General features: G+C 47.1%; 4 protein-coding genes across 4 annotated transcripts; all 4 read right to left on the bottom strand.

Annotated features, from left to right (window-relative positions):
- Positions 1 to 251: 251 nt before the first annotated feature.
- Positions 252 to 872, bottom strand: LOC138355934 (glucose-dependent insulinotropic receptor-like). Its single transcript, XM_069311482.1, has one exon. It carries the CDS (start codon positions 870 to 872, stop codon positions 252 to 254), a length of 621 nt encoding a protein of 206 aa, XP_069167583.1.
- A 1,545-nt stretch (positions 873 to 2,417) lies between these two features.
- On the bottom strand, positions 2,418 to 2,885 carry LOC138355925 (clumping factor A-like). The gene has a single exon (XM_069311475.1). It carries the CDS (start codon positions 2,883 to 2,885, stop codon positions 2,418 to 2,420), a length of 468 nt encoding a protein of 155 aa, XP_069167576.1.
- Positions 2,886 to 4,233: 1,348 nt separating this feature from the next.
- Positions 4,234 to 4,701, bottom strand: LOC138355915 (clumping factor A-like). The gene has a single exon (XM_069311467.1). The coding sequence runs from the start codon at positions 4,699 to 4,701 to the stop codon at positions 4,234 to 4,236; it is 468 nt and encodes a 155-aa protein (XP_069167568.1).
- An 11,073-nt stretch (positions 4,702 to 15,774) lies between these two features.
- Positions 15,775 to 21,733, bottom strand: LOC138355905 (keratin-associated protein 16-1-like). The gene is made up of 2 exons (XM_069311463.1): positions 21,635 to 21,733; positions 15,775 to 17,610 (listed from the first exon to the last, which is right to left on the bottom strand). Exons 1-2 carry the CDS (start codon positions 21,731 to 21,733, stop codon positions 15,775 to 15,777), a joined length of 1,935 nt encoding a protein of 644 aa, XP_069167564.1.
- Positions 21,734 to 26,312: the final 4,579 nt, after the last annotated feature.

Here is a 26,312-nt window from a genome sequence, read left to right as displayed (position 1 = left end):
TCACAGCCTGCCATCGTCTGTGTGTCAGTCTGCCATCGTCTGTGTGTCACAATCTGCCATCGTCAATATGTCACAGTTTTCCATCGTCTGTATGTCACAGCCTGCCATCGTCTATATGTCACTTTCTGCCATCGTCTGTATCACAGTCTGCCATCTTCTGTATGTCACGTTCTGCCATCGTCTGTATGTCACAGTCTGCCATCATCTGTATGTCACATTCTACCATCGTCTGTGTGTCAGCCTGACATCGTCTATATGTCACAACCTGCCATCGTCTGTGTGTTACAGTCTGCCATCGTTTGTGTGTCACAGTCTGCCATCGCCTGTATATGCCAGTCTGCCATTGTCTGTGTGTCACATTCTGCCATCGTAATTATATCACAGTCTGCCATTGTCTGTGTGTCACAGTTTGCCATTGTCTGTATATCACAGTCTGCCGTTGTCTGTGTGTCACAGTCTGCCTTCGTCTGTATATCACAGTCTGTCATTGTCTGTATGTTACAGTCTGCCATCATCTGTATGTTACAGTCTGCCATCGTCTGTATATCACAGTCTGCCATCGTCTGTATATCACAGTCTGCCATCGTCTGTGTGTCACTGTCTGCCATCGTCTGTGTATCACAGTCTGCCATCGTCTGTATATCACAGTCTGCCATCGTCTGTATATCACAGTCTGCAATCGTCTGTGTGTCACAGTCTGCCATCGTCTGTGTGTCACAGTCTGCCATCGTCTGTGTGTCACTGTCTTCCATCGTCTGTGTATCACAGTCTGCCATCGTCTGTATATCACAGTCTGCCATCGTCTGTATATCACAGTCTGACATCGTCTGTGTATCACAGTCTGCCTTCGTCTGTATGTTACAGTCTGCCATCGTCTGTATGTTAGTCTGCCATCGTCTGTATGTTACAGTCTGCCATCGTCTGTATGTTACAGTCTGCCATCGTCTGTGTTACAGTCTGCCATCGTCTGTATATCACAGTCTGCCATCATCTGTATATCACAGTCTGCCATCATCTGTGTGTCACAGTCTGCCATTGTATGGTGTCTCCTTTATGTCAGGGCTTAGTCGCTCCTGTAAGTCAGTGTGTCATCTCCATGTTCATCTGAGCTATGTTACGCTCTGTCATCTGCTGTATGTCACAGTGTGACAAATGCATCGGTCACAGTGTGACATATATCTCTTGTATGCCTCGGTCTGTTTTTTTTCTGTATGTCTCGGTTTTTCGTGTAATGTGGAGTAATAGTCTGTCATCTGCTGAATGTCTCAGTATGTCTCTTTCTGTATCACAACATTTTATCTACATTTTATTTTCTGTTATCTCCTGTCATACGTGGGTCCCAGTTTGTCATATTCAGATGGCACAACGATATAGAGAATGTTTTTCATAACCTGAAGATTATGATATAATCAGTCAGTCAACTGCTGTATGTTACAGTCTGTCAACTCCTGCGTGTCATATCTGTCAACTCCTGTATGTCACAGTCTGTCAACTCCTGTATGTCACAGTCTGTCAACTCCTGTAAGTCACAGTCTGTCAATTCCTGTATGTTACAGTCTGTCAACTCCTGCGTGTCATATATGTCAACTCCTGTATGTCACAGTCTGTCAACTCCTGTATGTCACAGTCTGTCAACTCCTGTAAGTCACAGTCTGTCAACTCCTGTATGTCACAGTCTGTCAACTCCTGTATGTTACAGTCTGTCAACTCCTGCGTGTCATATCTGTCAACTCCTGTATGTCACAGTCTGTCAACTCCTGTATGGCACAGTCTGTCAACTCCTGTATGGCACAGTCTGTCAACTCCTGCATGTCACAGTCTGTCAACTCCTGTATGGCACAGTCTGTCAACTCCTGTATGTCACAGTCTGTCAACTCCTGTAAGTCACAGTCTGTCAACTCCTGTATGTCACAGTCTGTCAACTGCTGTATGTCACAGTCTGTCAACTCCTGTATGTTACAGTCTGTCATCTCCTGCGTGTCATATCTGTCAACCCCTGTATGTCACAGTCTGTCAATTCCTGTATGTTACAGTCTGTCAACTCCTGCGTGTCATATCTGTCAACTCCTGCATGTCACAGTCTGTCAACTTCTGTAAGTCACAGTCTGTCAACTCCTGTAAGTCACAGTCTGTCAACTCCTGTATGTTACAGTCTGTCATCTCCTGCGTGTCATATCTGTCAACTCCTGTAAGTCACAGTCTGTCAATTCCTGTATGTTACAGTCTGTCAACTCCTGCGTGTCATATCTGTCAACTCCTGCATGTCACAGTCTGTCAACTTCTGTAAGTCACAGTCTGTCAACTCCTGTAAGTCACAGTCTGTCAACTCCTGCGTGTCATATCTGTCAACTCCTGTATGTCACAGTCTGTCAACTCCTGTAAGTCACAGTCTGTCAACTCCTGTATGTCACAGTCTGTCAACTCCTGCGTGTCATATCTGTCAACTCCTGCATGTCACAGTCTGTCAACTCCTGTATGTCACAGTCTGTCAACTCTTGTATGTCACAGTCTGTCAACTCTTGTAAGTCACTGTCTGTCAACTCCTGTAAGTCACAATCTGTCAACTCTTGTAAGTCACTGTCTGTCAACTCTTGTAAGTCACAGTCTGTCAACTCTTGTATGTCACAGTCTGTCAACTCCTGTAAGGCACAGTCTGTCAACTCCTGCATGTCACAGTCTGTCAACTCCTGTATGTCACAGTCTGTCAACTCTTGTATGTCACAGTCTGTCAACTCTTGTAAGTCACTGTCTGTCAACTCCTGTAAGTCACAATCTGTCAACTCTTGTAAGTCACTGTCTGTCAACTCTTGTAAGTCACAGTCTGTCAACTCTTGTATGTCACAGTCTGTCAACACCTGCATGTCACAGTCTGTCAACTCCTGCATGTCACAATCTGTCTACTCTTGTATGTCACAGTCTGTCAACTCTTGTATTTCACAGTCTGTCAACTCCTGCATGTCACAGTCTGTCAACTCCTGCATGTCACAGTCTGTCAACTCCTGCATGTCACAGTCTGTCAACTCCTGCATGTCACAGTCTGTCAACTCCTGCATGTCACAGTCTGTCAACTCCTGCATGTCACAGTCTGTCAACTCCTGCATGTCACAGTCTGTCAACTCCTGCATGTCACAGTCTGTCAACTCCTGCATGTCACAGTCTGTCAACTCCTGCATGTCACAGTCTGTCAACTCCTGCATGTCACAGTCTGTCAACTCCTGCATGTCACAGTCTGTCAACTCCTGCATGTCACAGTCTGTCAACTCCTGTATGTCACAGTCTGTCAACTCCTGTAAGTCACAGTCTGTCAATTCCTGTATGTTACAGTCTGTCAACTCCTGCGTGTCATATATGTCAACTCCTGTATGTCACAGTCTGTCAACTCCTGTATGTCACAGTCTGTCAACTCCTGTAAGTCACAGTCTGTCAACTCCTGTATGTCACAGTCTGTCAACTCCTGTATGTTACAGTCTGTCAACTCCTGCGTGTCATATCTGTCAACTCCTGTATGTCACAGTCTGTCAACTCCTGTATGGCACAGTCTGTCAACTCCTGTATGGCACAGTCTGTCAACTCCTGCATGTCACAGTCTGTCAACTCCTGTATGGCACAGTCTGTCAACTCCTGTATGTCACAGTCTGTCAACTCCTGTAAGTCACAGTCTGTCAACTCCTGTATGTCACAGTCTGTCAACTGCTGTATGTCACAGTCTGTCAACTCCTGTATGTTACAGTCTGTCATCTCCTGCGTGTCATATCTGTCAACTCCTGTATGTCACAGTCTGTCAATTCCTGTATGTTACAGTCTGTCAACTCCTGCGTGTCATATCTGTCAACTCCTGCATGTCACAGTCTGTCAACTTCTGTAAGTCACAGTCTGTCAACTCCTGTAAGTCACAGTCTGTCAACTCCTGTATGTTACAGTCTGTCATCTCCTGCGTGTCATATCTGTCAACTCCTGTAAGTCACAGTCTGTCAATTCCTGTATGTTACAGTCTGTCAACTCCTGCGTGTCATATCTGTCAACTCCTGCATGTCACAGTCTGTCAACTTCTGTAAGTCACAGTCTGTCAACTCCTGTAAGTCACAGTCTGTCAACTCCTGTATGTCACAGTCTGTCAACTGCTGTAAGTCACAGTCTGTCAACTCCTGCGTGTCATATCTGTCAACTCCTGTATGTCACAGTCTGTCAACTCCTGTAAGTCACAGTCTGTCAACTCCTGTATGTCACAGTCTGTCAACTCCTGCGTGTCATATCTGTCAACTCCTGCATGTCACAGTCTGTCAACTCCTGTATGTCACAGTCTGTCAACTCTTGTATGTCACAGTCTGTCAACTCTTGTAAGTCACTGTCTGTCAACTCCTGTAAGTCACAATCTGTCAACTCTTGTAAGTCACTGTCTGTCAACTCTTGTAAGTCACAGTCTGTCAACTCTTGTATGTCACAGTCTGTCAACTCCTGTAAGGCACAGTCTGTCAACTCCTGCATGTCACAGTCTGTCAACTCCTGTATGTCACAGTCTGTCAACTCTTGTATGTCACAGTCTGTCAACTCTTGTAAGTCACTGTCTGTCAACTCCTGTAAGTCACAATATGTCAACTCTTGTAAGTCACTGTCTGTCAACTCTTGTAAGTCACAGTCTGTCAACTCTTGTATGTCACAGTCTGTCAACACCTGCATGTCACAGTCTGTCAACTCCTGCATGTCACAATCTGTCTACTCTTGTATGTCACAGTCTGTCAACTCTTGTATTTCACAGTCTGTCAACTCCTGCATGTCACAGTCTGTCAACTCCTGCATGTCACAGTCTGTCAACTCCTGCATGTCACAGTCTGTCAACTCCTGCATGTCACAGTCTGTCAACTCCTGCATGTCACAGTCTGTCAACTCCTGCATGTCACAGTCTGTCAACTCCTGCATGTCACAATCTGTCAACTCCTGCATGTCACAGTCTGTCAACTCCTGCATGTCACAGTCTGTCAACTCCTGCATGTCACAGTCTGTCAACTCCTGCATGTCACAGTCTGTCAACTCCTGCATGTCACAGTCTGTCAACTCCTGCATGTCACAGTCTGTCAACTCCTGCATGTCACAGTCTGTCAACTCCTGCATGTCACAATCTGTCAACTCCTGTATGTCACAATCTGTCAACTCCTGTATGTCACAGTCTGTCAACTCCTGCATGTCACAGTCTGTCAACTCCTGCATGTCACAGTCTGTCAACTCCTGCATGTCACAGTCTGTCAACTCCTGCATGTCACAGTCTGTCAACTCCTGCATGTCACAGTCTGTCAACTCCTGCATGTCACAATCTGTCAACTCCTGCATGTCACAGTTTGTCAACTCCTGCATGTCACAGTCTGTCAACTCCTGCATGTCACAGACTGTCAACTCCTGTATGTCACAATCTGTCTACTCTTGTATGTCACAGTCTGTCAACTCCTGTATGTCACAGACTGTCAACTCCTGTATGTCACAATCTGTCTACTCTTGTATGTCACAGTCTGTCAACTCCTGTCTGACTGACAGACAGACAAGACATGTCTGTCTGTCAGTTATTGTGTAACTCACTCTCTATATTGTTTGTCTTATTTCGTGTCTGTCATTGTTACAATTTGGTAGAAGTTGTCTGTCTCTGTTCGTTATTTATTGTCTGTCATTGTCTGTCATGGCATGTCATGGTTTTGTCTGTCAATGTCTGTCATGGCATGTAATAGGCTCTTATGTTATGCTGTTCATGGTCTGTCATGATCCGTTTTTGACTGTCTTCATCTGTCATGTTCTGTCATTGACTTTTATTCATTATATTCATGTTTTTTGTCATTAATATTATGTCAATCAATGTTTATCAGTCATTATTATTTAGTTATATTCTGTCAGTCCCCGTCTGTCTGTCGCGTCTGTTTCATTGTATTTCTCTCCTTGTCTATGTGTCATAATCTGTCTGTCTACCGTCGGCTGTCTGTCATCGTCTGTCATGGTCTATTTATCATTGGTTTGTTGACAGTTTTCTGTCATTTACGGTAAGTTTCTTTCTCCCATTGTGTTTCATGGGGCAGCGTTCACTGTATATGTATATGTGTATATGTATCTGTCTATATGTAATTTTGTCATTGTTCTGTCATTGCCTTGTTCCGTCTATCATTCGGTCATGTTCTGTCTATCATGCTCTGTTTGTAGCGCTTTGTTTTCCATCATCTGTCAAACTTGACAATGTGTCAATTCTATTTCATATTCTGTCTGCCAATTTTGATCTATCATGGTCATGTGTGTCGTCAACAATCATCATCTGTCATTATCTGTCATTATATGTCATGCTCTGTCATGCTGTCATTCTTTCTCACTATCTGGGATTTTTTTTTAACTTGTTCTGGCTTGTCTGATTGTCATTGACAGTCATGAAAGAACTGGAGAACATTGTTCTCCAGTTCTTGTATGACTGTTATTGACTGTCATTGTCTGTCATTTATTGCTCGTCATTGTTTTTCAGTCACTCTGTAACTGTCATGACATGTTATTGTCAACTTTCGATGGTCATAAACTGTTGTCTGTCAATCATTATTAGTTTATTTGCAAACTATTGTCTGTTAACAATGTCTGTCAATGTCTGTCACTTATTGTTTGTTATTTTTCAGTGTTTTGTTCTATGTTATGTTCTGTGTACAGTGCTTTTATGTAGTCTGTTTGTCAACTGTCAGTGATTGACAGTTATCTATTTACTGTCAATGATTGACAGTTATCTATTTACTGTCAATGATTGACAGTTATCTATTTACTTCCAATGATTAACTCAGCGATTGCCATTCTTTATATATTTTATTTCTGTCATAGTCTGCCTTAATATGGCATGGTCTACCTGTCAATCATCATCTCTGTTGTGTGTCAATCAATAATTGTTTCCCACAGTTGCTGTCTTTATGTTGTAATGTGTCATTACCTGTCATTCATGGCGTGTCATGGTGTGTCATGGTATGTCATGGCGTGTCATGGTGTGTCATGGTATGTCATTGTATGTCATGGTATGGTTTGTCATTACCTATCAATGCCTCCAATACATTTCCATTCATGATCTATCAACCATGATCACAGTTTGTCTATCACGTTATTCTCTTCGATTTTGTTGGTAATGTGTTGATAGTGATTATCTACTATGTCTATTATGGCTTTTCCCTATGTCTTGGTGGGCTGTCATGTCAAGTCATCCTCCTGAAATGATAGTACCTATAACAAATTCTTGGTTGAACGTATTAATATGGATGGTTGGACCCCAAAAGTTCATATTTTGTACTATAATTTGTATTGTTGCCCGAAAAAATATAATTCTTGAAATTTCAAAGGCCTAATATAGCACATAAGTGTAAGATAGTAGGCCTAAGATAGCGAGTATTTGGGCTAGGATTGCTGGGACAGGTTAGGTTCTTTAACTATCCGGCTTTCTATAATGATATTTGATCGAATTCTATGATGCTAAACGGGAACGTTTTGGGGTTCAACAGTATGTCGAATGCCTGCATCTATGTCTTTGTAAATCATTCTTTCAAGGTTTGTTGATATCATGTGTCTGTCATGGTCTGGATGTCAAGACATATCTGTCAAGGTCTGGATGTCAAGATACATCCGTCAAGGTCTGGATGTAGTTGACAGTCTTGGCCTTGTTTATCCAGGCCGGTCAATCGGCCAGTTATTCTTGGCCATTTAGTAGAAAGTTTTGGTCACTAATTATATTGTCTCTCTGTTGTGTTTCTGTTTTGGTCCGGTCTGTCTGGTCTGTCTGCTGTGGTTTGTCTGCTGTGGTGTGGCTGCTGTGGTGTGTCTGCTGGGGTGTGTCTGCTGGGGTGTGTCTGCTGGGGTGTGTCTGCTGTGTTGTGTCTGCTGGGGTGTGTCTGCTGTGGTTTGTCTGCTGTGGTTTGTCTGCTGTGGTGTGTCTGCTGGGGTGTGTCTGCTGTGGTGTGTCTGCTGTCGTGTGTCTGCTGTGTTGTGTCTGCTGGGGTGTGTCTGCTGTGGTGTGTCTGCTGTGGTGTGTCTGCTGGGGTGTCTGCTGGGGTGTGTCTGCTGTGTTGTGTCTGCTGGGGTGTGTCTGCTGTGGTGTGTCTGCTGGGGTGTGTCTGCTGTGTTGTGTCTGCTGTGTTGTGTCTGCTGGGGTGTGTCTGCTGTGGTGTGTCTGCTGTGGTGTGTCTGCTGGGGTGTGTCTGCTGTGGTGTGTCTGCTGTAGTCTGTGTCCAGCCTGCCATTATGTTACATGGTCCGTTTCTCTTAGACTCTTGTTCATTGTAATTTATTGTTATTATTGATCTCGTTGATATTCTGTCTGTTACATGTCAGTGTTTAGCTGTCACTGTCATTATTTGACTTTGGTCATCACCTGTCTGTCATGTGTCTGTTGTGACATGTGAGGGTTGTAATTGTCTTAAATAATGTCATAATCTGTCATTTCCTTCAAGGTCTGTCATTTTCTTCATGGATTTTTTGGTTTGTTTTGAATAACAGCTGTTGACTGTCAATGACAGTCAACATTCTTGACTGTCATTGACAGTCAAGAATGGACATACTTAGCCCACACAAACAGCTGTCTCTACTGCTGGTAATTTTGGTCTAGTATTGTCTGCTTAGCATGTTGTTTGTGTCATTGTTTCGTTAGGATTGTTTGCCATTGTCTTTGTCATTTGTCGCAGTTTGTCTGTCTGTCATTTTCTTGTTTTAATTTTTATATTTACAATGGTCTGTAATGCATTCTTTTAGATTGTCATTGTTTGCCTGGCGGAGTCTGTCTGTCATTTCCTGTGTCATGTCTATATTGTCATAGTGACATGCCTATGTCACTGTTATACATGTCTGTCTGTCAATATATGTCAGTGATCATCTGACCTTTTGTGTATTTGTGTGTGTATCACTATCAGTCATTCTGTCAGTTATTGTCTGTCATTCTTTCATAATTTGTCATAATCTGTCATGATTGGCCGTTATCTGTCATGATCAGTCTTTATTTGTCATAATCTGTCATGATTTGTGATTGTTATCTGTGTATCAAAATATGGCTGTCATTGTTCATTTGTTCTCACTGTATGTCTGTCATTAGATGGCTGTCACTGTTATTAGCACCGTTGTTCTTTAGTGTTCTTTAATTTGTTCTCTGTTACTGTTTCCCAGGAACTCTGTCTTTGCATAACATTGCACCATCTTGGAGTGTCTTTGCATAACATTGCACCATCTTGGAGTGTCTTTGCATAACATTGCACCATCTTGGAGTGTCTTTGCATAACATTGCACCATCTTGGAGTGTCTTTGCATAACATTGCACCATCTTGGAGTGTCTTTGCATAACATTGCACCATCTTGGAGTGTCTTTGCATAACATTGCACCATCTTGGAGTGTCTTTGCATAACATTGCACCATCTTGGAGAGTCTGTCTTTGCATGACACTGTCTTTACTGTCATTTCATGTCTTATGGCATTGTCTGTCTCTGTTAGGGTCTATTAAATCGTTGTCTGTTGTCACGGAGTTTGTCATATTCCAGATCTCATTTATATTGACAATACCGTCACGGAGTCTGTCATGTTGTCGCCTTAGTCTGTTATTGTCTGTTGTTCGTTATTGCCTGTTGTCCGTTATTGTCTGTTGTTCGTTATTGTCTGTTGTTGTCCGTTATTGTCTGTTGTCCGTTATTGTCTGTTGTTGTCCGTTATTGTCTGTTGTTAGTTATTGACTGTTGTCCGTTATTGTCTGTTGTCCGTTATTGTCTGTTGTCCGTTATTGTCTGTTGTTCGTTATTGTCTGTTGTTGTCCGTTATTGTCTGTTGTCCGTTATTGTCTGTTGTTGTCCGTTATTGTCTGTTGTTCGTTATTGACTGTTGTCCGTTATTGTCTGTTGTCCGTTATTGTCTGTTGTCCGTTATTGTCTGTTGTTCGTTATTGTCTGTTGTTGTCCGTTATTGTCTGTTGTCCGTTATTGTCTGTTGTCCGTTATTGTCTGTTGTCCGTTATTGTCTGTTGTCCGTTATTGTCTGTTGTTCGTTATTGTCTGTTGTTCGTTATTGTCTGTTGTTCGTTATTGTCTGTTGTTCGTTATTGTCTGTTGTTCGTTATTGTCTGTTGTCCGTTATTGTCTGTTGTTCGTTATTGTCTGTTGTTGTCCGTTATTGTCTGTTGTCCGTTATAATATGTTGTCTGTTATTGTCTGTTGTCCGTTATTGTCTGTTGTCCGTTATAATATGTTGTCTGTTATTGTCTGTTGTCCGTTATTGTCTGTTGTCCGTTATTGTCTGTTGTCCGTCATTGTCTGTTATCCGTCATTGTCTGTTGTTGTCCGTTATTATCTGTTGTCCGTTATTGTCTGTTGTCTGTTATTGTCTGTTGTTCGTTATTGTCTGTTGTCTGTTATTGTCTGTTGTTCGTTATTGTCTGTTGTTCGTTATTGTCTATTGTCCGTTATTGTCTGTTGTTCGTTATTGTCTGTTGTCCGTTATTGACTGTTATTGTCTGTTATCCGTTATTGTCTGTTGTCCGTTATTGTCTGTTGTCGGTTATTGTCTGTTATTGTCTGTTGTCTGTTATTGACTGTTATTTTCTGTTATCCGTTATTGTCTGTTATTGTCTGTTGTCCGTTGTCCGTTATTGACTGTTATTGTATGTTGTCCGTTATTGACTGTTATTGTCTGTTGTCCGTTATTGACTGTTATTGTCTGTTGTTTGTTGTTGTCTGTTGTCCGTTATTGACTGTTGTCCGTTGTTGTCTGTTGTCCGTTATTGTCTGTTGTCCGTTATTGTCTGTTGTCCGTTATTGTCTGTTGTTCGTTATTGTCTGTTGTCCGTCATTGTCTATTATTGTCTGTTGTCCGTTATTGTCTGTTGTCCGTTATTGTCTGTTATTGTCTGTTGTCTGTTATTGTCTGTTGTCCGTTATTGTCTGTTGTCCGTTGTTGTCTGTTGTCCGGTATTGTCTGTTGTCTGTTGTCCGTTATTGTCTTTTGTCCGTTATTGTCTGTTGTCCGTTGTTGTCTGTCATTGACTGTTATTGTATGTTGTCCGTTATTGACTGTTATTGTCTGTTGTTCGTTATTGTCAATTGTCCGTTATTGTCTGTTGTTCGTTATTGTCTGTTGTCCGTTATTGTCTGTTATTGTTGTCCGTTATTGCCTGTTGTTCGTTATTGCCTGTTATTGTCTGTTGTCCGTTATTGACTGTTATTGTCTGTTATCCGTTATTGTCTGTTGTCCGTTATTGTCTGTTGTCCGTTATTGACTGTTATTGTCTGTTATCCGTTATTGTCTGTTGTCCGTTATTGTCTGTTGTCGGTTATTATCTGTTATTGTCTGTTGTCTGCTATTGACTGTTAGTCTGTTATTGTCTGTTGTCTGTTATTGACTGTTATTTTCTGTTATCCGTTATTGTCTGTTGTCCGTTATTGTCTGTTATTGTCTGTTGTCCGTTGTTGTCTGTTGTCCGTTATTGACTGTTATTGTCTGTTGTCCGTTGTCCGTTATTGACTGTTATTGTCTGTTGTCCGTTATTGACTGTTATTGTCTGTTGTTTGTTGTTGTCTGTTGTCCGTTATTGACTGTTGTCCGTTGTTGTCTGTTGTCCGTTATTGTCTGTTGTCCGTTATTGACTGTTATTGTCTGTTGTTTGTTGTTGTCTGTTGTCCGTTGTTGTCTGTTGTCCGTCATTGTCTGTTATTGTCTGTTGTCTGTTATTGTCTGTTGTCTGTTATTGTCTGTTGTCCGTTATTGTCTGTTGTCCGTTGTTATCTGTTGTCCGGTATTGTCTGTTATTGTCTGTTGTCCGTTATTGTCTTTTGTCCGTTATTGTCTGTTATCCGTTGTTGTCTGTCATTGACTGTTATTGTCTGTTATACGTTATTGTCTGTTGTCCGTTATTGTCTGTTATTGTCTGTTGTCCGTTATTGTCTGTTATTGTCTGTTGTCCGTTGTTGTCTGTTGTCCGTTGTTGTCTGTTATTGACTGTTATTGTCTGTTATCCGTTATTGTATGTTGTCCGTTATTGTCTGTTATTGCCTGTTGTTGGTTATTGTCTGTTGTCTCTTGTTGTCTGTTGTCCGTTATTGTCTGTTGTCCGTTATTGTCTGTTGTCCGTTATTGTCTGTTGTCTGTTATTGTCGGTTGTCCGTTATTGTCTGTTATTCTCGGTTATTGTCTGTTATTGCTTTTGTCTGTTATTTTTCGTACTCCCGTTACTTTCTGTTAATGGCCGTTTGTCAGTCTGTATTTTCTTTGTTCTGTCGCTTGTAGAGTGTGTCATTGTCTGTTTATTTGTTTCTGCCTGTTGGCCTGTTTGACCATGTTGGTCATGGACTGGTGGTTGGTGCTTCAGCCTGTTTGGTAGGTCCTGTCCGTCGTGTTCTGCCGTCACGGAAACTGTCTAGGACTCTCTCTAGGACTATTTAGGATAGACAGGACTGTCTATCCTGTCTTTCATGTCTTTCTCTCTCGGTCTGGTTTGGTTAACAGCGACGATCTGTCTGTCTGTCTGTTATTATTGGTCATGGTCTGTCTCCACTTGTCTGTGCTTCAGGGGTCTGTGCTTCATGGGTCTGTGCTTCAGGAGTCCGTGCTTCATGGGTCCGTGCTTCATGGGTCTGTGCTTCATGAGTCTGTGGTTCTGGGTCTGTGCTTCATGGGTCTGTGCTTCATGGGTCTGTGCTTCATGGGTCTGTGCTTCAGGGTCTGTGCTTCATGGGTCTGTGCTTCATGGGTCTGTGGTTCTGGGTCTGTGCTTCATGGGTCTGTGCTTCATGGGTCTGTGCTTCATGGGTCTGTGCTTCAGGGGTCTGTGCTTCAGGGTCTGTGCTTCAGGGGTCTGTGCTTCAGGGGTCTGTGCTTCAGAGTCTGTGCTTCATGGATCTGTGCTTCAATGGTCTGTGCTTCATGGGTCTGTGCCTCAGGGTCTGTGCTTCAGGGTCTGTGCTTCAGGGGTCTGTGCTTCATGAGTCTATGCTTCAGGGTTCTGTGCTTTATGAGTCTGTGCTTCATGAGTCTGTGCTTCGTGGGTCTGTGCTTTAGGGGTCTGTGCTTCATGAGTCGGTGCTTCATGGGTCTGTGCTTTAGGGGTCTGTGCTTCAGGGGTCTGTACTTCAAGGTCTGTGCCTCAGGAGTCTGTGCCTCAGAGGTCTGTGCTTCAGGGGTCTGTGCTTCAGGGTCTGTGCTTCAGGGTTCTGTGCTTCAGGGTCTGTACTTTAGGGGTCTGTGATTCAGGGGTCTGTGCTTCAAGGTCTGTGCCTCAGGGGTCTGTGCCTCAGAGGTCTGTCCTTCAGGGGTCTTTGCTTCAGGGTCTGTGCTTCAGGATTCTGTGCTTCAGGGTTCTGTGCTTCAGGGGTCTGTGCTTCAGGGTCTGTGCTTCAGGGGTCTGTGCTTCAGAGTCTGTGCTTCATGGATTTGTGCTTCAAGGTCTGTGCTTCATGGGTCTGTGCCTCAGGGTCTGTGCTTCATGGGTCTGTGCCTCAGGGTCTGTGCTTCAGGGTCTGTGCTTCAGGGGTCTGTGCTTCATGGGTCTGTGCTTCATGAGTCTGTGCTTCAGGGTCTGTGCTTCAGGGTTCTGTGCTTCAGGGTTCTGTGCTTCATGAGCTGTGCTTCATGAGTCGGTGCTTCATGGGTCTGTGCTTTAGGGGTCTGTGCTTCAGGGGTCTGTGCTTCAGGGGTCTGTGCTTCAAGGTCTGTGCCTCAGGGGTCTGTGCCTCAGAGGTCTGTGCTTCAGGGGTCTGTGCTTCAGGGTCTGTGCTTCAGGGTTGTGTGCTTCAGGGTCTGTGTTTCAGGGTCTGTGCTTCAGGGGTCTGTGCTTCAGGGTCTGTGCTTCAGGGTCTGTGCTTCAGGGTCTGTGCTTCAGGGGTCTGTGCTTCAGGGTCTGTGCTTCAGGGGTCTGTGCTTCAGGGGTCTGTGCTTCAGAGTCTGTGCTTCATGGATCTGTGCTTCAAGGGTCTGTGCTTCAGGAGTCTGTGCCTCAGGGTCTGTGCTTCAGAGTCTGTGCCTCAGGGTGTGTGCTTCAGGGTCTGTGCTTCAGAGTCTGTGCCTCAGGGTGTGTGCTTCAGGGTCTGTGCTTCAGGGTCTGTGCTTCATGGGTCTGTGCTTCAGAGTCTGTGCCTCAGGGTCTGTGCTACAAGCTGTATCTTGGAGTGCGTCTCCTGCAGACCTCTTCTGTGCTTCCCCAACACAGTCTCCTCTCCTCCCAGCACCCAGCACTACCTCCCTCCTCCCAGCACCACGACGTTCCTCCCAGCACAGTGTCCTAGCATGCATCTCTCTCACTCCCAGCCCAGCGCCCCCACCCCCCCTCCCGGCCCAGCGCCCCCCACCCCCCCTCCCGGCCCAGCGCCCCCCTCCCCCCTCCCAGCCCCCCCACCCCCCCACGCCAGGTAACATGGTCGAGTAATTTGTATAATGCGGCCAAACTTGGTAACCCGCACAACATTTTCTCTTATTCATGAGAGGGGGACTAATATTTTCGGGTTTTTATGTGTGTGGTTGTGTATTAGTTTGCTTGTTGGTGTATGCAGTTGCTGATTGTGAAATACATTATTGTTCCTTTACGTGTGTGTGTGTGTGTGTATTATTTCCTTGCAGGATTTGAACATTCGAATTTTAGCTCCTGGGCCCCTGCTTTTGCAACCGTCGGTCGTCTTTTGTTATGCTGTCATATATTAGTTTTAAACGTGGGAATGCGAATGTTTTCAACTTTTCCCTTCTGCTTCCTCGTATCCCTGTGGCTCGTCTGCGTCTCTGCCTCCCACGGGCGCCCTCTCATTACGCTACTGTTTGTAGCGTAGTGAGATAGCCCAGTGTATTTTGTATGTCTAGATCATATCCCGTCATGTTACTCCAGCGGCATTAGCTTCTGAACCTCGTAGCTGTGTCCTCCCCTCAGTTCTGAAACTATCCGAAGCCGTTCACGTGACTCTAAATACTGACTCCAAGATCCTCATCTCCTGGCCATTTTCCTGTTTAGATAGTACGTATAGTAACTATGTGGACCATTGTGCTTGTATTGACGTAATGGACACTTATATAGTAGAAGTTAGTACATTCCTCCACGACCAGTACTACCCCCCACCCCCCTACATGTGTCCCTCACCCCTCCTTGGAGACGTCTACCTGTCCCTCACTCCTTCTTGGTGACGTCTACCTGTCCCTCACCCCTCCTTGGTGACGTCTACCTGTCCCTCACCCCTCCTTGGTGACGTCTACCTGTCCCTCACCCCTCCTTGGTGACGTCTACCTGTCCCTCACCCCTCCTTGGTGACGTCTACCTGTCCCTCACCCCTCCTTGGTGACGTCTACCTGTCCCTCACCCCTCCTTGGTGACGTCTACCTGTCCCTCACTCGTCTAATCCCAAAGGGACCCTAAATACCTATCCCCCCCCTCTCCTTCCCCCTCAGCACTTCCCATCCTTTGAAACCTCCCCCTCCCCCCCCCCTGCTGTACTAACGAGCAGCTCCTGGCGCGATAATAACTAGTTTCTGGCTGGATTAATCCCCCCTTCCCCCCCAGGCTGTGTTTGTGTACAACTACGGTGATATATCTGACGGTACACCCCAGGTGTACCAGGTGTAAATCACCGTAGTGGTGGTACACCCCAGGTACCTCACCCTATTGATGGTACACCCCAGGTACCTCACCCTAGTGGCGGTACACCTGGTCATGACGGCACGCCATTAATGAATCAGCCTCAAAGAACAAATCAAAATATATAAACATTTATGTAAATACTTTAACATCAAAATTCAGTGCTCATTATAATATATAAATCATGTAAGTTATTACATGTAAATCACAAGTTATTCTTATGAAGTCCCAAAGGAAATAATTTATATAAATTCCAATGAACTGACGAATATAAGTTACAGGTTCCTCGTTGTCTGCCCAGGAGCTCCCTGGTGGTGTGACTAATGTCCAGGAGCTCCCTGGTGGTGTGACTAATGTCCAGGGGCTCCCTGGTGGTGGGACTAATGTCCAGGAGCTCCCTGGTGGTGTGACTAATGTCCAGGAGCTCCCTGGTGGTGGGACTAATGTCCAGGAGCTCCCTGGTGGTGTGACTAATGTCCAGGGGCTCCCTGGTGGTGGGACTAATGTCCAGGAGCTCCCTGGTGGTGTGACTAATGTCCAGGGGCTCCCTGGTGGTGGGACTAATGTCCAGGAGCTCCCTGGTGGTGTGACTAATGTCCAGGGGCTCCCTGGTGGTGGGACTAATGTCCAGGAGCTCCCTGGTGGTGTGACTAATGTCCAGGAGCTCCCTGGTGGTGTGACTAATGTCCAGGGGCTCCCTGCTGGTGGAGACAATGTCCAGGGGCTCCCTGGTGGTGGAGACAATGTCCAGGGGTTCCCTGCTGGTGGAGACAATGTCCAGGGGCTCCCTGGTGGTGTGACTAATGTCCAGGGTCTCCCTGGTGGTGGAGACAATGTCCAGGGGCTCCCTGGTGGTGTGACTAATGTCCAGGGGCTCCCTGGTGGTGGAGACAATGTCCAGGGGTTCCCTGCTGGTGGAGACAATGTCCAGGGGCTCCCTGGTGGTGTGACTAATGTCCAGGGTCTCCCTGGTGGTGGAGACAATGTCCAGGGGCTCCCTGGTGGTGTGACTAATGTCCAGGGGCTCCCTGGTGGTGGAGACAATGTCCAGGGGTTCCCTGCTGGTGGAGACAATGTCCAGGGGCTCCCTGGTGGTGGAGACAATGTCCAGGGGCTCCCTGGTGGTGGAGACAATGTCCAGGGGCTCCCTGGTGGTGTGACTAATGTCCAGGGTCTCCCTGGTGGTGGAGACAATGTCCAGGGGCTCCCTGGTGGTGTGACTAATGTCCAGGGGCTCCCTGGTGGTGGAGACAATGTCCAGGGGCTCCCTGGTGGTGGAGACAATGTCCAGGGGCTCCCTGGTGGTGTGACTAATGTCCAGGGGCTCCCTGGTGGTGGAGACAATGTCCAGGGGCTCCCTGCTGGTGGAGACAATGTCCAGGGGCTCCCTGGTGGTGGAGACAATGTCCAGGGGCTCCCTGGTGGTGGAGACAATGTCCAGGGGCTCCCTGCTGGTGGAGACAATGTCCAGGGGCTCCCTGCTGGTGGAGACAATGTCCAGGGGCTCCCTGCTGGTGGAGACAATGTCCAGGGGTTCCCTGCTGGTGGAGACAATGTCCAGGGGCTCCCTGGTGGTGGAGACAATGTCCAGGGGCTCCCTGGTGGTGGAGACAATGTCCATGGGCTCCCTGGTGGTGTGACTAATGTCCAGGGGCTCCCTGGTGGTGGAGACAATGTCCAGGGGCTCCCTGGTGGTGGAGACAATGTCCAGGGGCTCCCTGGTGGTGTGACTAATGTCCAGGGGCTCCCTGCTGGTGGAGACAATGTCCAGGGGCTCCCTGCTGGTGGAGACAATGTCCAGGGGCTCCCTGCTGGTGGAGACAATGTCCAGGGGCTCCCTGCTGGTGGAGACAATGTCCAGGGGCTCCCTGCTGGTGGAGACAATGTCCAGGGGCTCCCTGCTGGTGGAGACAATGTCCAGGGGCTCCCTGCTGGTGGAGACAATGTCCAGGGGCTCCCTGCTGGTGGAGACAATGTCCAGGGGCTCCCTGCTGGTGGAGACAATGTCCAGGGGCTCCCTGGTGGTGGAGACAATGTTTCCCTAACGTCCGGGACATTAATATTTAAGCTATACAAAGACATTGTCAAATTGCCCTTGCTGACGTCATCAATAATCATACGGGCGAACACCTTGTTTCTCTGGGTTACATGGGCGAGGGGGGGGGGGGGAGGGGGAGGGGTGCTGGTGTAGGGGAGGGGGGAAGCGCGGGGGTGAGACCTGGGGAAGGAGGGGGTGAGACCTGGGGAAGGAGGGGGTGAGACAAGCTTGTACTGGGTGTACTGTGAGAGAGATCACTGCTTCACTTCCAAATAGTACCTCCCCCTCCCTTTCCCTCCTTTCCCATCGCTGAGAGAGAGAGAGAGAGAGAGAGAGAGAGAGAGAGAGAGAGAGAGAGAGAGAGAGAGAGAGAGAGAGAGAGAGAGAGAAGGTAGGTAGGTAGGTAGGTTTTAGGGGTGAGAGTGGAGTGAGAGGGTGATGGTGGATAAGGTTGAAGGTTGAGCAGTGTTGTGGATACGGCCGAGGGCGTCATGGGGTGCACCATTCACCATCACCAGCCAGGTGTGTGTGTACACCTGTCACCATTGTCGCCAGGTGCGTGTCCCACCCTCACTCTCCTTAACCTCATCCGTCTTCCTTATAGTCTCTGATGATCTCTTTAACAACACCAAACCCTTCACACATTTCTCAATATTTGGCCTTATATATATATATATATATATATATATATATATATATATATATATATATATATATATATATATATATATATATATATATAATCCTTTCATTTCAGGTGGTGGGTGAGTAGGTAGAGCGGCTGGGTACTGCCTGTGTGGTCGGCGGTTCAAGGCTCCGAATGTCCAAGTGAATGAAAATCACATATATACATATGTATACTTGGCCAGCAGGTTCCAGACAGATATAAGACTATCGTGATAAAGTGATATACACGCAGAGCCCTTACACATTGTTGTGACGGGCTAAACACGCACAAACAACTGGACGGAAGCCTTCAACTAATAGTAAACAATGGCTGCACGAATAGAGAAGTCATCACCTTATATCAGAAGATATTTAGAAAAATGTTACATTAGAGAACAACAACAACAACAGCAAACAACCCCCTCCCATAAAGCTCCATTACAAATCCATTATGAGCTCACAACATATAACGGAAGAAAGAACAATGAAAACTATAATCTCAAATGGAGTGAAGCCGACAGCCTCAGAGCAAAAATTGGACTTCATTATCTACTACCAAAACAAAATATGACTGGTGATTTAATACTTAAGAACAGCCCCAATAAGCAATACAACCTTCTCCAAAATCAAACGTGGTATACCAAGTTACACCTTAGAGCTTCCTATATTGGTATGACCACCACAAAGCTTTCGAGAATATGGACTTGCCATCTACAAGCTGACAAGTCAAGCTTAAATATACAGAATACCGACTTCGCTTCCTTGCCAACAATCATGACCAGATCCCAGCGTCACGTGTCACGTGGCAATGTTTGTAAACAAATCGTGTCACGTGGCCGTATTTTCTAAACTGAAGAGCTCAGGTGATAATATCTGTGTGAAGATAACGTGCCAGATGTGTAGGTACTCACCCGAGATGCCGTCGTAGGTCCACCACTGCTCCCAGTTCCACGTCACTCCGGCCGTCCCTGCAGCGTCATAAACATTGCATTAGTTGAAGGATTAAATTTGTGAATGACTGCTCTCTCTCTCTCTCTCTCTCTCTCTCTCTCTCTCTCTCTCTCTCTCTCTCTCTCTCTCTCTCTCTCTCTCTCTCTCTCTCTCTCTCTCTCCCCCCCCCCCATCCGTCCACCCTTCCATCCCCCCCCCTCACCAGGAACCCAGAGAAGGGGAAATTGCAAGTCCGGTTCTTCTCCTTCACCAGTATTCCAAATTTTGTCCCTACTTCCGATATTTGCTCTTTTCTCTCTCTCCCTCTCTCTCTCTCTCTCTCTCTCTCTCTCTCTCTCTCTCTCTCTCTCTCTCTCTCTCTCTCTCTCTCTCTCTCTCTCTCTCTCTCTCCTCTCTCACCTACTCTCCACTCTCCACTCTCCCCTTCTCTCCCCTCTCTCCCCCTCTCTTTCGTATCCTCTTTGTTTCCTGTTGAGCTGACACTCCATAGCTACTACTGCGGTGAAGAGGTAGGACACCACCACCACCGTCTTAGCCAGCTACTTGCTGTGTAATTCGGAATAGTTTGCTCTCCCGTGTGGTGTCTTGCGTCCGGCCTCCTCTTCTCACCACACAATTGCAATACTTTGTACTTGCTTGAACTCATTTTTGCCAGCCACTTAATGAGCCATTCTTTCAGTTTGTCCAGGTCATTCTGTGCTGGAGGTGACACACACACACACACACACACACACACACACACACACACACACACACACACACACACACACACACACACACACACACACACACACACACACAAGACCAAAGGGACAGTACACAATGAAGGGGAACAGCTTACCTGTGAAGACGCGAGAAAGAGACCTGGGTGTGGACGTAACACCTGATCTATCTCCTGAGGCACATATAAATAGGATAACGACAGCAGCGTACTCCACACTGGCAAAAGTTAGAACATCATTCAGAAACCTAAGTAAGGAGGCATTTAGGGCGCTTTACACTGCCTACGTGAGGCCAGTCTTAGAGTATGCCGCTCCATCATGGAGTCCCCACCTGAAGAAACACATAAGGAAACAGTAAAAGGTTCAGAAGTTTAAAACGAGACTCGTCCCAGCGTTACGAGGGATGGGGTATGAAGAGCGCCTGACGGAACTGAGCCTTACGACACTATAAAAAAAAAGAAGGGAGAGGGGGGATATGATAGGAACGTATAAAATACTCAGGGTAATTGACAGAGTGGAAATAGAAGAAATGTTCACAGGGAATAGTAAAAGAACGATGGGACATGGGTGGAAACTGGAGACTCAGATGAGTCACAGAGATGTTAGGAAGTTTTCTTTTAGCGTGGTGGAAAAATGAAATGCACTTAAGGAGCAGGTTGTGGAAGCAAGTTCTATCCAAAATTTTAAAACCAGGTATGATAGGGAAATGTGACAGGAGTCATTGCTGTAAACAACCGATGCTCGAAAAGCGGGATCCAAGAGTCAATGCTCGATCCTGCAGACACAAATAGGTGAGTCAAATAGGTGAGTACAAATAGGTGAGTATACACACACACACACACACACACACACACACACACACACACACACACACACACACACACACACACACACACACACACACACACACACACACCACACACACACACGCACACACGCGCACACACACACACACACACACACACACACACACACACACACACACACGGACACACACACACACACACACACACACACACACACACACACACACACACACACACACACACACACAGCGGCTGAGTGAATAGCGCTCGGGGGTCATAGTCCTAAGGGCCCAAGTTCGATTCCCTGCCTATGCAGAAAAAAAAATTGGCAGAATTTCTTTCATCCTGGTGCACCTGTTTACCTAGCAATAAATAGGTACCGGGGAGTAAGTTAGACAACTACTTCAGGCTGCTTCCTGGGGAATGTGTGTGCGCGCGCGTGTGTGTGTGTGTGTTAGAGAAATTTATGTAGTAGACAATAGAGGAACATAGATTGGTTAGAATAGCGGAGCTTGGAGCCTTGTTCGACCCCTACAAGCACAGCTAGGTGGGTACACACGCCTGTACGAGTCATGATCTAATACATAGTTGTCATGGTCTGTGTCTCGTAGAACAGTTGAGCAATTGAGCCCCAATTGAGCCCCAATTGATCACCCCCAGGAACCCTCCTCCAACACTCCCTTGTCCCCCCCACCACCAACCATCCAATGAGCTCCACAAACTCGCCTTCCTCCTCCCCCTCCCCTCCCCGACCCCCCCATCCCCCCCTTCCCCCCATCCCCCCCATCCCCCCTCCCCCCATTCCTCCCCAGAACCCCCTGGGAGCTCTTACTCTCCTCAGCCACTTATGTGTTGTTTTCTGTTGGGACTTTTTTCCCTCACACATTCTTCCCTGCTGCTGCTGCTGCTGCTGTTACAGCTGATTTTGCTGTTCGTGCTGTTTCTGTTGCAGCTTTGGCTGCTGCGATCCTCGGTGGGCATCTCTTGATTTTACCTATCAGAGCAATTGACTTCCGGCCTTGCAAGATGAGCGGGCTGTGGGGCGCATGGCTCAGCCTCGAGGGCGGGGAGGACTCCCGCCCTCACGCCCGGGGGCCGTAAGGGCGGGAGTGGTGGTGTGGGCGGCGGGCGGGATGGGGCGGGGCCGTCGCCGGTGCCGCCAAGTTTGTCGGCAGTGTTTGTGTGTGTCCAGGCGCGCCCCGTCCACCCTGATACTGCTCCACCCTACTCCTGCCCTCCCCTGCCTTCCCTCTCCTGCCCTCCCCTGCCTCCCTCTCCTGCCCTCCCCTGCCTTCCCTCTCCTACCTTCCCTCTCCTGCCTCCTCCTGCCCTCCCCTGCCTTCCCTCTCCTGCCTCCTCCTGCCCTCTCCTGCCCTCCCCTGCCTTCCCACTTGTGTTTTTATCGACCACAGATGGCAGCACTTCACCCATCTGTGTACTCACAGTTTCACTCATTCAATTTCACTCGTTTGTGGTGAAGGTTTATCACTCACCCGTCTCATTTTTTTTCTCACCCTTTCATTCACCTTACTCAGCTTCACTTACTCGTCTGGTGCGGATGACGCATTCACACACACACACAGTTGATTGACAGTTGAGAGGCGGGCCGAAAGAGCAGAGCTCAACCCCCGCAAGAACAACTAGGTGAATACAACTAGGTGAATACACGCGCGCTCGCGCACGCTCGCCTGGCAGCGCCCAGATGCTTTGATGATAAATAAAAGCTCTTCGAGTCGCTTTTAAAACTCTTTCTCAAATTATCTGAACTAGAAATATAAAATTTGTTCGCAGCAAAAAATAGGACACAGGAAGCTGAGAACTCGGGGCTTAAAATTGGGGGCAGAGAATTGGTTAGCCCAGAATTGGTTAGCCCAGCACCAGTCCTCGTACCATCCAGGTCTGACCCAGTTCTGGGAGATGAGAACTGAAGGCTGAGAAGGGGAAGCTTAGAACTGGGGCCCAGGAGCCGAGATCTGAGCCTGGGAACTGAGGTCTGATGCCCCGTGACCTTTGACCTTCCTTACCAAGTTACAGAACAAACAGCTCTCACTCTCTCCATTTCTTTGCCGTTAATCCAAAAATATGATAAATAAAACCTGTTCCTCCAGCAGGAGTGAAAATACTGGACATTAAAACTGGTTTCTCGGTGTTCAGTCCTTGTTGACTCTGGGGGCACAAGCCCTCAGCCTACCTCTAGTTGGTTACCCTGTGGGGGGGGGGGTACTGGGGAAGGGGGGGATGTGTGGGGGGCGTGGTGGGGGAGGGGAGGTGTGGGGGGCGTGGTGGGGGAGGGGAGGTGTGGGGGGCGTGGTGGGGGACGGGAGGTGTGGGGGGCGTGGTGGGGGACGGGAGGTGTGGGGGGCGTGGTGGGGGACGGGAGGTGTGGGGGGTAGTGGGGGAGGAGGGGAGGTGTGGGGGGTAGTGGGGGAGGAGGGGGGGGAGTTAGAGATATTAAAGGAGTTGGGAAATCTATGGACAGGGAGGACAGGAGAGAGGAAGGATGCAAAGGACAGAATAAACAAAGTAAAAACAGCCTAAGGAAAACTGAGGAGATTCCCCACCCTCAGCAGGAACAACTGAGGAAATTCCCCACCCTCAGCAGGAACAACTGAGGAAATTCCCCACCCTCAGCAGGAACAACTGAGGAGATTCCCCATCCTCAGCAGGAACAACTGAGGAGATTCCCTAGCCTCAGCAGGAACAACTGAGGAGATTCCCCACCCTCAGCAGGAACAACTGAGGAGATTCCCTAGCCTCAGCAGGAACAACTGAGGAGATTCCCCACCCTCAGCAGGAACAACTGAGGAGATTCCCCACCCTCAGCAGGAACAACTGAGGAGATTCCCTAGCCTCAGCAGGAACAACTGAGGAGATTCCCCACCCTCAGCAGGAACAACTGAGGAGATTCCCTAGCCTCAGCAGGAACAACTGAGGAGATTCCCCACCCTCAGCAGGAACAACTGAGGAGATTCCCCACCCTCAGCAGGAACAACTGAGGAGATTCCCTAGCCTCAGCAGGAACAACTGAGGAAATTCCCCACCCTCAGCAGGAACAACTGAGGAGATTCCCCACCCTCAGCAGGAACAACTGAGGAGATTCCCTAGCCTCAGCAGGAACAACTGAGGAGATTCCCCACCCTCAGCAGGAACAACTGAGGAGATTCCCCACCCTCAGCAGGAACAACTGAGGAGATTCCCTAGCCTCAGCAGGAACAACTGAGGAAATTCCCTAGCCTCAGCAGGAACATAGAGCTACACTTATATAAGGCTCTAGTCCTGCCGCATCGTACCACTACACACCATAAAAAATACTAACTTGCAGAAACTACAAGCAGTGAAAAATAAGGCGTTCAGAAGAGGAGCACAGCACCGTCCACCATATGATCAGACAATCCTGGAGCTCCGTGAGCCCCTGAACACAACCGCTGAACATCAGATCCAAAACATAGAAGACCCAATGTTAGACTGATCACTGCACGAGGAGACGCCCCACCTCCATGGCCCAAAGAGCTTGGATCTACTCAATGTCCTCCGAACTCCACAAAACATTCCAAGATACTAACCCGAACTACCTCCTCTCTAAAAATAATTATAATACCAATAAAATCAAAACTATGTTGAGTTCATCAACACATAAACACAAGCATCTGTGTACATATGAATGCCACACAGTATTCATCTATAGAAATCCATGTATGCTGAAATACATGTGAAGAACCTCTCACACATTCACAGCTCCCTGACAAGAGAGAGCAAGCTCAGCTTGGCTGCCAACTCTCTCACATGGTGTCAGCGAGGCGGACAGTCCGCCTGCTATCGTAACTCACACTGTACCTCCCATTTCTAAACTCTACGTTTCGCCTGTACCTCTCCCTGTTTGAATTATAAATCAGCAGGGTTGAAGTCTCACCCAGTTCGCGGTTGCTGCCACCACCATTATATATATATATATATATATATATATATAATATATATAATACAATATATAATGTGTATGTGTGTCTGTGTGTATTATTGATACATAATAGCGTGTGTGCAATCCCAGTAGACCCCCCCCCCTCCGTGCCCCTCGTGTCGGCTAGACACTAAACCAATAAACGTGTAAAGTTAGTGACCTGTAGAGACCGGGCCCCCACTGAGGCGCCTCCTGCACACCAACAAATTAAAACCATCCGCCATGAAACTGGACCCCCAGCAGGCCGCTAGCAGCAGGAGCGGCCATTGTCATCTGCAGCCCACAAAGCGCTTCTCCCTCCACATTTACCGTCTGATTTCACTAATTTCAGACCCAGGATCGAGTAACCCGAGCCCTGCAGGTCGGGGCATAGTCCAGTAGCTGAGCAGGACAATATACTCGCTACACCAGCACGATCTGGGTGATAGCCAGCGTTCCCTTCGGGTTTTTTTTACCAGTGAGTTCATCTTATGTTCCCTGGCTACATCACGGTGAACTGAAGTGCCTGTAGCTATATTGAACACCGGCATTCGATCCCATACTGAAGATCATCAGATTCTATACTGAACATCTGAACCCATACTGTGTGTGTGTGTGTGTATTCACCTAATTGTGCTTGTGGGGGGTTGAGCTCTGCTCTTTCTGCGTCCAGAGTGTGAGTGTGTGTGTGTGTGTGTGTGTGTGTGTGTGTGTGTGTGTGTGTGTGTGTGTGTGTGTGTGTGTGTGTGTGTGTGTGTGTCATATAACGCTTTGAAACTACTGACGGTCTTGGCCTCCACCACCTTCTCACCTAACTTGTTCCAACCGTCTACCGCTCTGTTTGCGAAAGTGAAATTTCTTATATTTCTTCGGCATCTGTGTTTAGCTAGTTTAAATCTATGACCTCTTGTTCTTAAAGTTCCAGGTCTCAGGAAATCTTCCCTATCGATTTTATCAATTCCTGTTACTATTTTGTATGTAGTGATCATATCACCTCTTTTTTTCTTCTGTCTTCTAGTTTTGGTATATTTAATGCCTCTAACCTCTCCTCGTAGCTCTTGCCCTTCAGTTCTGGGAGCCACTTAGTAGCGTGTCTAAGCACACACACACACACGTGTGTGTGTGTGTGTGTGTGTGTGTGTGTGTGTGTGTGTGTGTGTGTGTGTGTGTGTGTGTGTGTGTGTGTGTGTGTGTGTGTGTGTGTGTTCTGATCTCTTGTCTCGCCTAATGGTCCTTCAATATATGTGAGAATTATTACTTAACACTTCCCACTATCCACTTGGACCCCCAAAACACTCGCTGTTGTCCTGCACTTGTGGTCGACACTCTTGTTCCGCTCCATAGTATTTCTAACTCTAGTCTTGTACAGTATGTATGTTTCTCTAGATTTAACTTGCTTTGCCCTAGAACCGCCCCGGAGGTAGACTGGGGGGCCCCCGACCACCCTGAAGGTAGGCTGGGGGCCCCCGACCACCCTGAAGGTAGGCTGGGGGCCCCCACCACCCTGAAGGAACAATTTAGGTGGCCATTCTCGTTCCGGGAATACCTTCCTCCTTTTCAGTCGTAGAATTTATTTGCGATGTGTGAGAAGGCACTTTTTGGTGTGTGAGTGTGTGTGTGCGTGTG

This window comes from Procambarus clarkii, chromosome 6, assembly GCF_040958095.1.
Source record: "Procambarus clarkii isolate CNS0578487 chromosome 6, FALCON_Pclarkii_2.0, whole genome shotgun sequence".
Lineage (NCBI taxonomy): Eukaryota > Metazoa > Arthropoda > Malacostraca > Decapoda > Cambaridae > Procambarus > Procambarus clarkii.
Note: the sequence above shows the minus strand (reverse complement) of the source record. Positions and strands in the feature narration are given on the sequence as shown.

Excerpts from the sequence above, each read along its gene's own strand:
- LOC138355934 (XM_069311482.1), bottom strand. The coding sequence starts at position 872 with ATGGCAGACTGTAACATACAGACGAAGGCAGACTGTGATACACAGACG.
- LOC138355925 (XM_069311475.1), bottom strand. The coding sequence starts at position 2,885 with ATGCAGGAGTTGACAGACTGTGACATGCAGGTGTTGACAGACTGTGAC.
- LOC138355915 (XM_069311467.1), bottom strand. The coding sequence starts at position 4,701 with ATGCAGGAGTTGACAGACTGTGACATGCAGGTGTTGACAGACTGTGAC.
- LOC138355905 (XM_069311463.1), bottom strand. The coding sequence starts at position 21,733 with ATGCCCACCGAGGATCGCAGCAGCCAAAGCTGCAACAGAAACAGCACG. Across the intron at positions 17,611-21,634 it reads GCAGCAGCAGGGAAGAATGT|GGAAACATTGTCTCCACCAC; the intron begins GTGAGGGAAAAA and ends CCCGGACGTTAG.